Source organism: Chelonoidis abingdonii, chromosome 4, assembly GCF_003597395.2.
Source record: "Chelonoidis abingdonii isolate Lonesome George chromosome 4, CheloAbing_2.0, whole genome shotgun sequence".
NCBI classification, from domain to species: domain Eukaryota; kingdom Metazoa; phylum Chordata; order Testudines; family Testudinidae; genus Chelonoidis; species Chelonoidis abingdonii.
The window spans coordinates 42,048,350-42,060,651 of record NC_133772.1 but is presented as its reverse complement, the minus strand read 5'-3'; the positions used below and the strand labels follow the sequence as shown (position 1 = coordinate 42,060,651).

Sequence of the window (12,302 nt, the reverse complement as noted above, 5' to 3'; positions counted from 1 at the left end):
CCTGTGCATATAGCACGTAGTGATTGGAGTCACTGGTAGGCCTTGCTGAAGGAGTTTAGGCCTGATTCCTCCTCCCCCTTGCACTAGTAACAATTGGGAGTACCCCCACAGAGCTACATTGGTATGAAACCAGTGTGAGGAAGGGGAGATTCAGGGGCTTTGTTTCTAAGAGGAGGGGTTGAATGTGGTGCTGAGGTGGGCCAGGAGAGGCTGTGCATCCCAAGGGGAGTGGGAGATGAGTGGGAACAGACAATACGGAGGGAGGACTGGGATCATGGCAGCAGGAGGCCCTGTCATACCCTCACTGGCTCAGTCATACCCATCACCACTCCTACAGACCTGAGCATTGTGTTCCATTTTCCTGGGAGAGACAAGACTCCTTGGGCTGAAAAATGTCTTATTGTGGGGGATGTGTGTGTGTGTTCTGGTTCAGTTACGGCTAAAAATCCCCCCTAACAATGCTTCCTCACACCTAGTCAGCTGCAATCTGTGTGTTGAACCACATTCTTCAGGTTATTTCTCTGGGCCGTGAGTCAGGCAATCACAGTGTATCATTTGATTAGCTGCATCCCTCCGCACATAAATGCATGTTGTTGGCTGGATGAAGGGTATTGTACTAGTGCACAGGGTGACAGAGCTTATTCTGCCCCTGCTCTACCCCTAACCCCGAATGCAAGGGCGATAAAGAAATAGGCTGTCTGTCTCTAGTCCTGGAGCTAGTGGTAAAAGAAATTGGCCAGTCTTGGGCTGTCAGTGAGCAATGATCCTTCTTCCATTGCTCTTTCCTTGCATGCAGTGAGTTTCTCCAGGTCTCAACACAATGTGCGTGGCTGTTACAGGATGGTTCAGCCCTCAGCTGGCATAAGACATGCTGGAGTTCCCTTATATCCCCTCACAGCCTAAGCCACAATGTTGGTGGTTGAATATTTTTATATTTTCATATGTGGATGCCCTCCTCGCTCTCTCCCCTGGCATGAGTGCACGGGTATCCCTTGTGAAATGAGCGTGCTTGGAGAAGCAGTGTCTGCCTCCCTCCCACTTCAGCTGAATTGATGTTCTGTGTCCTTTTTTCTTTCAGGGACCCATCAGCTCAGCCTGGAGGGGAGCTGCTGCTGGGGGGGACTGACCCTAAGTATTATACTGGAGACTTCAAGTGGGTGAATGTCTCACGCAAAGCATACTGGCAAATCCACATGGATGAGTGAGTTCCACATTCTCTCTCTCTCGCACGCGCACGCACATGCACACGCACACACACACACCTCTTCACACCTAGCCAGTTAGTCCCTCGAATACATGCGTGTAAGTCCCATTGTTTTCATTCAGGCCTGCTCTGTGCTGGGCACAAGCCACCAGTGCAAACACTTGTAAGCTGCAGCTTATGCCAGCTTCAAGCAGGAGTAAACCCACCAAATTATGGCTTCTGGCAGCTTTGCCTATCTCCATCCAGGGCCTCGCTATACCATTTGCTATCATTCCCAATGGGGATGAAACCCCAGAGTTGCTTGTACGTAAAGGCCGAGTGGGGCTCAAAGAATTCTGCACTTGATGGAAGGGGCCCTCTTCTTATAGGCAGGCAGTAGTAAGCACTCTGCATTGCTCAGGGAAGTGAAGGGGAGGCACTGAGCCTGGTTGCATGGTCCGAGCAGAGGGCTGTTAGCCAGGAAGCCTGGACTTCTATTCCAAGCTCTAGACCAAGTCTACACTACACGGGTTTGTTAGCGTAGCTTTGTCAGTCAGGGGTGTGGAAAGAGCCAGAGCTGACCTATCTGTGCCTGCAGCTCCCTGCTCCCCAGCATCAATGCCCTGATAGTGACAGAAGAGGGCATCTCTCAGCATAGCTAATGTCATACAGAAAAGTGCTGTTACTATGCCAATAGAAAAACTCCTGTTGGCATATGCTGTGTCTACACGAGGGGCCTCTGCTGGAGTAGCAACACCGGTAAAGCTTCTGTAGTGTAGTCAGGACTGTGTAGAGTACCTGTATCTAAGGATCTCCAAGTGTCTCCCACCCTTCCCTGGCACATGGGTCAAGTATCATTATCCTCAAGTTATTTAATGTTTGCAGAGTGCATTGAGACCCTTGACTGGAAGGTTTTTTAACATTGCAGAGTATTGTGATACTTAACGTCCGCAAAGGCCAAACCAGACCCAATCACCTGCCTACTATACTTCCTTTGAAGTGGGAAATGTTACACAACCCTTTGAACCCTTTGCCACCCATGGTGGTACATACTGCTGCATAAACTGCTGTGGAAGCAGATTCAGATATCTGCAGGGGAAGTGCCAAAGTACATACAGGTTTATATGTCATCATCCTGGTTAACGCATCATGGTACCAGGTTTAGCATGTTAGCTAGCTGTGAGACATCAGGCAGAAATTAAAGAAATTTGCTGGCCCTGCTGCAGCAAAGTATGTATAACTTCAATCACATAAGTGCTCTCATTGAAGTCGATGGGGTCTATTCACTTAAAGTGAGGTATTTGCTCAAGTGCTTTGCTGGATCAAGACCTAGGTATTTCCATACTTCAGCATATTCTGGGAGTTTTAACTGTTAATTCCCCTACACTAGTTTGCCAGTATTTTTATACTGTTCTGTTAAGGTTTTTTTTCCCCTGTTTAAGTAACTGATTCATATTTGCAACCTGAACTGCAACTCACAGAGGGCTTTTATTATCTGGGAATCTTGTTTTTTCACATAGACTGGATGTTGCCAACGGCCTGACCCTGTGCAAAGGGGGCTGTGAAGCTATTGTGGACACAGGAACCTCGCTCATTACAGGGCCCACGAAGGAGGTGAAGGCGCTGCAGGCTGCCATCGGGGCTAAGCCACTCATCAAAGGACAGGTAAACCCTGGCAGAGAAGCTGAGTGGTGAACTGGAAACTTGGAGAGGGCTGAGTATTCAAAAAGACTGGTGCTCCCACCCTGTGGAATCTCTGCACTGGCTTCCCCTCTTCAGATGCCTTTAATATCAAGCTTCTCCTTACTTTGCAGATCTCTTATTTCTGTCCCTCCTTGCATCTCTGCCTGTCTTTCCTCCTACTGCCCCTTCCCACTCTCTGTGCTCTGCCCAAGCCTCGCTTGGGGGGGATTCCTTTTCTCCTTCTCCTGAAAATTTTCCTGATTTAATATGACCCAAATCCCCTCCCTCTCCTCGCCCACATCTCCCGAAACCCAATGGTAGTGTTCCAGCAGCTCTTAAATCTTTGTCTGTCTTGCGTCACTTCCCCTTGTGCCTCTAGACTGCAAGTTCCTTGGGGCAGAGACCTGCTGATTCTTTGGCACGGTGAGCCGGGTGCTGTACTTTTACAACCCCATGCAGAGAATTAAGGGCAGCAGCCTGAGAGAGGGAGGGACACATGCTGCCCTTCCCTATCCTGAACCGCAGCTCGTGAGCTTAGATTCTCTCTCCTACTTTGGAAACTGACTTGCTTTTGTGGGAGGAGCAAGTTGTCATGGAGAAATCCCAACCCCCTGAACCATGATTGTGCCAGTTCTGAAGAGCAAAGCATCCAGTGAGGAAACGGACTGGAGTTTAATAGTCTCCCATGCTGTTTCTTGGCCAGCTGGGACAAGAATTAAGGCCTGATCCCATTGACTTCAGTAGGCTTTGGCTCACACCTTGTAACCCCTCCCTGTAGCAGTAGGGGAAGGCGCGAGGGGTAAATTCACATTTGAAAGCACATGCACAAAAGTCCTACAAGATTTGATAGACAATGAGAATCTTCCCATGGGTGTTTTCACCATCCTATAGAACCTAATAGAGAATCAAGTCCGCAGTCTAAGATTCTGTTAATAAATGTCCTATGAGGGATCTCCTCTAAGAAGTTCTGTAGGGCTTTAGAATAATGTATATAGAGCACTACTGGGTTCAGCCTTATTAACTTCTGCAGGGATACGGGTGCCTGTAATGTAATGACATTCGTTCTGGACCTGGCTCTCTCCAGGCCCCATCAACACCACTGAGAAGATTTATTTATAATTAGATGGATTGCACCTATCCAGAGTCTCTAGGGTTTTTTTTTGTTTAACACTATCTATTTCTATTGCAGTAGCAGCTAGAGGGCCCTATCCCTACTGTGCTAGAGACTGTACAAATGCCTAATGAAGAGACACCCCCTGCCCCAAAGCATTTACAATCGCAGTAATATGACTTGCCAAACAGCGGCTGAAAGTGTCTCCCTCTGAGGACTTCCCCGGTGCTAGAACAGAACCAGCCGCCATAAGCCCAGCTGTCCCAGACAGGATGTAAGAATACAGTGTTACAAGCCCCTGAGAAATCTCCTCAAACATGCAGTGCAACAAACACTTGCTCATTACATACCCTAGCATAGCCCCTAACAAGCCCCACTGACAAAACTGGGTCTGTGGAGAGCAACTTGAGGCCCAGCTGGCCAAGGGATTGAAGGACTTGAAGCCCTGTATTTGTGCCCCTGCTCCTGCTTTGCATCCAGTGTTTTGTGCTTTTATTCATTAGTTCAGCAGCTCCTAGAGGCTCCGCTGGGCATAGGCACTACATGTGCACTTTGTATAATAGTCTGTGTCCCAAAGAGCTTTGAGTGTGGGGTTTTTAAAGGAGCCCAATGGCATTATATTCCCATTTCATCGGAATTCGAGACACCACAGACAAAGGGTGGGAGGAGAGCCCAGCAGGGTGGTGCAGTGACTTGCTACAAGTCTCTCACCGCAGATCTGTGGCAGAGCTGGGAGCAGAACTGAGGTCTTCTGACTCTCAGGCCAGTGTGCTACCCCCAGGACCGAACTGCTTCTTGAGCTAGTCCTCACTCTGTGCACTGAACTGTGCTGAGCCCCTCTGATCGTAAAGGGCCCATGCCTCAGCAAAGAACCTTTCGGATTCGATTTAAGGCTAGAGGGTGCTAATTACCATAGGCTGCTTCCTTTCCTTAACCCACAGAAGGCTGTTGTCTGAGCACAGGAGAGGCCTGGCCATCTCGATAGTGACCCCCTTTTCCTTAAGCCTGCCAGCCAGCAGCCTTTCTGTGCCCATGGAGTCTCATGCTTCAGTGTGCTGCTGCTGTTTCCTTTTCAGTACGTGATCCCCTGCGATAAAGTGTCGTCCCTTCCCGTCGTCACTCTCATGCTGGGAGGAAAGCCCTATGAGCTCACGGGAGAACAGTACATCTTCAAGGTGAGTCCAGAGCAGCTTCTACCCAGCTCCCTTTCCTACACTAGCTCTTCTCACCTAGATGTAGGAGGCAGGGCTGTCATGGTGAAATCCTGGCCCCTCTGAAGTCAGTGGTAGTCTTGCCACCTCGGTAGAGCAGGGTTTTCACCCCAATGCCCACGTGAGTCCTGTCAGGATAGTGCCTGTTCACGGCTGCAAGATTAGCTGCTTGCCAGTCCTATCTGAGTCTGCATCATAACCTCTTCTATTCAAGAGAGCAGGCAAGACTCCAAAGCAGGCTACGTGGAGCAGGATCAGCCCAGAGTTTCAATCACAGGGTCTGACTCTCACCTCGCTCACTCTGGTCTAAATCAGGAGTAACTCTGCAGAGAGTTAGACCAGTGTGTGTAAGGTCAGAATTGATTCCATGCACTACAGTTCGAGGTGGGACCCCTGTGTGCCAGACTCAGGGAGAAGCATGCATCTGAAGAATCAGAATGTTGTCATGCGAATTTCAGCTGCTGAATCTGTAGAGAGCAATGGAGACCTCCACTGGTTTGTTGCAGTAGCAGGAGATGGCTAAGGCCTTGTCTACGCTTGCAAATTAGAGCACATTAAATCAGCCCCAGGCACCCAGCTCTTGAGGTGTCCACACTGGCAAGGCACTTAGAGAGGTATAGAGCTTTCTGCACCCGGACTGAAGTGCTGGGGTGTCAGTGTGGATGACTGTTGCATTACCGTGCTGTTATTGGTCTCCAGAAACTTCCCATAATCCCTTGAAGTCAAGTGGCCACTCTTGTCATTGTTTTGAACTCGGCTGCAGGTGTGCAGCTGTCCCCTTTCAAAGCTCTGTTTCTGACAGCCAGCACACTTAGCTACTCTGAGACAAAGCAACCATTACTGGGGAATGCTCCTGCTACAGAAGCAGGCATTTGTGCGTGTGTGAGAGAGAGGCGAGGGGTTGGGGCTGATGTTGGGGTTTCCCCGTTGAGGTCTCCATTGCTCTCTACAGATTCAGCAGCTGTCTGAACTTACAAGACAGCATGCTGACACACTCTCTGCCCCCCAAAACACACTGTCTCATACACACAACACACTCCCTGTCACACTCCACCCCCACCCCCATTTGAAAACCAGCTGGCAATCTAGTAGGATGCCCTGCAACAAGGGGATTGGGAAACCTGCATCATGGGACACTGTGCCTGCCCCATTAGGCATTGCAGACCCTTTCCAAAGCATGCTGCAGCCACATGCACACTGGGATAGCTACCATAATGCACTACTCTCTGTGGCGTTGCAAGAGCTGCTCATGTGGGCATGCTCCACAGTCACAAGGAGCACTGTGTGAACACATGGCAGCACTTTCCCTGCTGCTGTCTCTGAGGGCTGGTTTAACTCCTGTGTCTCTACATCTGCAAGTGTAGAGGTAGCCTGAGTAAAGCCATCAGCTCCTGCAGTGGATGAAACTAGGGAGGCAAGGTGAGCAATAATGGACAGGACATCATGTGACTCTTTCAATACCTTCTCTACTATTGCAGTCCATCTGCTGCTGGGTTTGGAGAGCTCAGGGCCAGTCCCTGTCATGATAGATGATGATGACAGTTAATACCTCATACCACATGGTCAGTTCCACCAGTTGGTGCCCTAGAGCGGAGCTTGTGGGAGGATGGGGGAAGGGATGAAAGACTCATCCTTCTACTGACCTTCTCACTCTTTCCTGTAGATTTCTGTACAGGGAGAGACCATCTGCCTGAGTGGATTTTCAGCCCTGGACATCCCACCTCCCGGGGGCCCGCTGTGGATCCTGGGAGACGTGTTCATTGGCCCCTACTACACCGTGTTTGACCGTGATAATGACTCTGTTGGCTTTGCCAAGTGTGTCTGAGTGCCTGCTCCACCACCCCTGCCACACACACACGCACACACTGTAGAGAGTGAGTCCCAGGATTAAGAAGCAAATGAGGAAATAAAAGAAATGGAAATAGATTTAAAATTAAAAAGGAAACAATATTAGTGCCCTCTTAATGACCCTTTGCCGTCTATTGAATAAGTGATAATCAGAGAGCTCTAGCGGATCACTCAATTTAGAGCAGCCTCACCTTGTTAGATCTTCCAGGTCCATTTTACATATTAGGTAATGAAGCTATGATTCCCCTCCTCCTGCAGAGAACCCACATTGGTAAAGGTCATTAGATTCAGTGTTCTACTGGGAGGGGAAGAGGGGGTGTTATAACCCCATGCAGAAAACTTTCTCCTTATTCCTCTTCTCTAACCAATGACAGAGTGAGGGAGCTGACTTTGTCTTATAGCTGCTCCGAGTCACATGGGGAAGAAAGGCAAGAGTCTGGTGGCTCTTAATAAGCTTGTGTTTTAATGTGCTTCCTTGTGAGACTGATTTCTCTTGTGGAGCTGAGGAGGGTGATCGAGAGATGGCCACATGAGTCATCCCTTAAAATACACAAGGGAAGGCTTAGGATCAAAACACATTAACCGAGTTTCTTGTGTCGTGGCAGCATAACGAGAACACTTGCCGTGGTGTGACCATCTCTGTTGACATGTCTCACTGGGCAGGGATGACAATAGAGGCTCCAGCCAGTAGAACTCTCAGGGAGCAGAAACGGGAAGGGGACCATGGTAGGATTTGATGATGGTCTTTGAGTTCATGTCCGCAATGGCCCATCTTTACACTTAAGGCTGAGCAAACCAGTTCAGATAAAATAAGAGATGACCCAAACTTCTTAGGTTTGAAATAGTTTGATTGGTTGGGTTTTTTCTTAAAGTCCTACGGTTTGGGAAAATTTGTCAAGAGCTATTGAGCTGGGAGGGTTTGTTTTTTTTTTTTCAACATTTAAGTTACCTAGAAGCCTTAGGTCCCACTGACAGTCAATGGGGTTTAGGTGCTTTCAAGTCACTTAGCTGCTTTTGAAAACTTTACTCATGGTATTTTTGATCTGATCAAACCAGAGACTAGTAACAGTCAGACAAGAGACTTGCAAGACTTCCAGATCAAAGAGGTTTGGGGAAGCATCTCAAGTTCCAGGTGCTTCTCTTTACCAAACCTCTGAGCCTTTGGAAGCCAATTCATCTCTACTCTACACTCCCTATTCCGAACCCTAGCTTACTTTTCTTATTCAAAACCAGGTAAACATACACCATGCTAGACAAATATAGAGTGAGGCGCATTGTCCGCTCTGGAGAGCTTACAGTTAATGGTCATGCGCACAGACCCACACTTTCCCAGGTAAGAGCCAGCAACTGCATATACAAAACTGTTCACCCTGTCAGGCCCTTAGACAAGACAAACATGGGGCAGTAGTCCAGGGGAGGGACTGCAAGTAGTGATTGGTAGACAGAGGGAGATAAAGTGGGTTTTTAAGTACGGTTTTGAGGAAGTGGGAGAGAGTGAGCTTGGTAGAGTTATCAAGGCTTTGATCCAAAGCCCACTGAAGTGAACAGAGAGACTTCCATTGACTTCAGTGGGCTTTGGCTTGGGCCTCCAAGTGTATAATGCAGCATGAGCGATGGCACAACGCAGAGAGAGAAAAAGAAAAGTCAAAGATGCAGATCCTGTCCTGGTGTGAGCTAGCTTAACACCATCAGTAGCAGTAAGATGAGAGGATTGGGAGTAATGTATGATGTGAAATCCTGACCCCCACTGAAGTCAATTGGAATTTTGCCACTGACTTCAGTAGGGTCAGGATTTCCCCAGGCAGCAGCAGGCAGTGAGAGCAGTAATGTGCCTGGGGGCATATGGGAGGCCAGTCGCACTAGGAAGCATACATACTTTCCCCAGGTCCAAGCCAACATTGAGCCTGCCATCAGGGGAGAGAAAAGGGCTGCCAGTTAATCGGGATGTTCAGGGAGAACGGGGCGGAGATGATCTAAAATAAGTCACATCACATCAGCCTGCTGAGCGCCACCCTTTTCCAGTCCATTGCGCCTGTGATGAGCTTGCTAACGTTGACTCAGGTCTTTAATAACAACCTCTGCTGCTCAGACTGGGCTGTTTCGTTTGTGTGTACTTAATGCTTACAATCATTATTCTTAGGCACCTGGAAGGGGCTGCCTGAGGCAGCTGTGACTGGTGTGAATGTAGGAGCTCTAATATTCGTGTCATACTGCACAGCCCCAGGAGTGATAAATACGCTGTTCTCGCCATGGGCTGCTGTCTGTGCCCACTCTTCAGCTGCTGCCTCAGATTAGAAACTGAAGTCATCTGCTACAGCCTAAAGACCTAGCTAGAGAACAATGGTGTGTTCCCGAAAACCATCAAACACAAATACTCAGCTGCCCTCAGAGGGTCCCATTTGCAAATTAATCAAGTCCCCAGAGCTCTTTAAAGTTTTGCTAAATCCTTTCTCAGATGAAGAATTTATCCCATACAGTGACTTAAACGTAGAACTTTTCTTAGATGCCCATCAATTAGATTTGGTGGAAGGTAAAACTCTAGCAGGGAATTGACCACAAGCTTAGATTTTATTAAGTATCTATTTTTAACCCCTTCCAAAACAGGCACAGGGCATTGTATGAAGGAGCCATTGTACAGTAGTTGCTGTTAAACATATAATACCCTATATTGTACATTCTGTAGCATCTCACTGGTAACACTGGGCCAATTTCTGTCATCAGACATGCAGGACGTTTATATCTGAAGGAAGAATTTGGTCCATAGTGAAGCCCTAAAAGACACATCTTATGACAGGCTGGGGGAGCGGTTTATTTGACGCAATACATTTGCAATGCAAAGATCGTGGCACTTCTGAAATCGGTCTCTTCCCCTTGTTGTTTTACTTGTGTTTTTCAAACAGAGCTTGAAATGCTGTTTGACTTTCTTTTCTGGGCAATCTGATTTGCTGTCAGAATTACCATCTCATTTTATTATAGAAAATTGAAATGAAAATATCTTTTCTCCCCTTTACCTTGTGGCTGTTTTCTTTTGAGTGGTTTGGAATTGCCAAGGTGCAGTGAGCACTTCGCTTAGGTCAGGCGTTACGTTAAGAGGCTGGGGGACAGCAGGAAGGGTGGAGGACCCAGTGAACTTAAAATCACTTCAGAGTTGAAATGGAGTGGGGGGTAGGATAGATATTCTCCCAAGCTCTGCCTCCTTGAGATATGAAGAGGAAGCACTGCTCACGGTACATTGCACATATGTTCAAAATATGCACAGGTGGGCTTCTGCGGGTAGGCTCCCCATGCTGCGGTTTGAATGTCCCACTGGGTTCTTCAGGAGTGGCTCTCTGTTAATGGTGCTCGGAGGCCCGCCTGGGCTCTGCTCTTCCCCTCTGGCATTCTAGTTCCACAGGTCAGGTTTGGAGTGAGGAGAGGGGCAGAGGAAGCCGTGATAGCTCCACTTGTGGCACTGCTGTGAAATGTCAATCAGCAGGTTGTGCAGAGCATCGCAGTGGGCTCCTTACTCACCTTTCTTACATAGGTTCAAACAGTAGTGAAATATTTAACACTGTTGACATTTACGTTATCTTCACTGGGAATCTGAAGTAACATGCTTTGAGGTACATGGCCCAGTTCACATCTCTCAGACCTATTGGTTCAGGCTCTCTGCAAACAGAGGCAGACAGAACTGTCAGTTACAGAAGGTTTACCTCTCAGCCATGAGGGATAGAAACATACTGTCCTGTATTTTTAAATTATTAAAATGTTATGTTGAGATTCTGTAAAACAATATGCCAACCTCCTATCAATGACCCAGTGCAACCTAGCCCAACTGGAGCTCTGAAAACACCACAGCAGGCACTGTTCTGCTCTATATAATGCCTGCTCTAATTTACATAATCTCCCAATGACCATTATAACACTAACACCTAGCTCTTATCATCAGTAGATCTCTCAGTGCTTTGCATAGGAAGGCAGTGTGGTTATTTCCATTTTACAGATGGGGAAACTGAGACACAGTGGCACTGGGCCTTGCTCAAGATTACCCACCAGGCCAGTAGTGGAGCTGGGAACAGAACTGCCATCATCCAGTTCTTGAGCCTCTCATCCACATAACAGTCAAGAGGAAGGGAATGCCCAGCCACTCCCACTGCGTGGCCCTCAGGGAGGGGGCAGTGCAGCAAATAGTACACAACCCCCACACAATGAAGGAGCCACCTAGCATAAGATAATCCTCTCATGACCAGCTGTACTAGTGTTTGTACCTCTTTGTGTTGGAGATATGGCATAAAGCAGACCCACACAGAAACACCCCCACAGATCAGAGCCCAAGTTTATAATCCTGGTTCTATCAATGAAGCACTGTTTGCCTATAGATGCCTCACACACCAATGTCTTTGTGCCTCACCTGAAGGATGTATGAGATGGGATGACACTAAAAGATTCAGATCTAGGAAGAGCACTATTCATTTTTCAATTTCATAAAAAAATCCAACCTATGCTCTGAGCCTCTTTCCCATATTATTTTTGTGTTATGGTGGTACTTAGAAACCACAACAAAAAACGAAGCTCCTCTCTGCTAGGTGCTGTACAAACACAATAAGAGTCAATCTCTGCCCTGAAGAGTTTACTATCTAAACAACCATGACAAAGTGAAGTATTATCCCCATTTTACAAATGAGGAATTGAGGTACAAAGAGATTAAGTAACTTGGCGAAGGTCACACAGGAAGGCTATGTGCCTTAACCACAAAATCAACTTTTTCCCTACATTAACATCTATACTATGAAAGGAGTCCCCATAAATACCTATCAAATACCAAATGCTCAGCCTAGGAAAAAAGATGTAATCAATTGCCAAATGTGTATTAAGTAAATATGAGGGCAAGGTACCTGTCTCAAGAACTTTTAAAGCCGTAATCCTGCAAAGAGCTCCTCAGGTGAAGCCATGCAGAACTGGGGCCAATGCAGTTACATTTTGGAGGGAAGCCAGTGATAGAAGTGATGTTAACGTGCCTTATTGGGTCCATGATTTCGGTTTGATCTTCCTCCTACTGGTCACCCTCTACTTAGTTAACATTAAAGGGAGAGCTAGGATTGCTAGGCCTTGCTGAAGAAAATAACACACTTAAAAAGGTACTTTAAGAATATGCCCAAAAATTAGGTAAGGGAAAAAAATTGTAAACAAAATATATCACTACTAGAAATGGTTTCCTGATCTTTTTAACCTTTTTTGAACCTGATTTCTTGTTTGGATTCAGAACATCTCTGTAGTGTTGGCAACC

The 12,302-nt window shown here is 47.3% G+C and overlaps 1 protein-coding gene across 2 annotated transcripts in view; it reads left to right on the top strand.

The window, feature by feature from the left end:
- CTSD (cathepsin D) overlaps positions 1-10,046 on the top strand; it is a 35,787-nt gene extending 25,741 nt beyond the window's left edge. Inside the window, exons 6-10 of one of the 2 annotated variants that reach the window (XR_012655748.1) lie at positions 1,079-1,201; positions 2,704-2,848; positions 5,054-5,152; positions 6,852-8,553; positions 8,606-10,046. Coding sequence is in view for 1 of the 2 variants with exons in the window: in XM_032770720.2 (XP_032626611.1) it covers positions 1,079-1,201; positions 2,704-2,848; positions 5,054-5,152; positions 6,852-7,013 (529 nt within the window). In the remaining variant the exon portion in view is untranslated. Of the gene's footprint in view, positions 1-1,078; positions 1,202-2,703; positions 2,849-5,053; positions 5,153-6,851 lie in introns of both variants that reach the window. The other variant, XM_032770720.2, reaches the window with a different exon arrangement.
- The last annotated feature ends 2,256 nt before the right edge of the window (positions 10,047-12,302 follow it).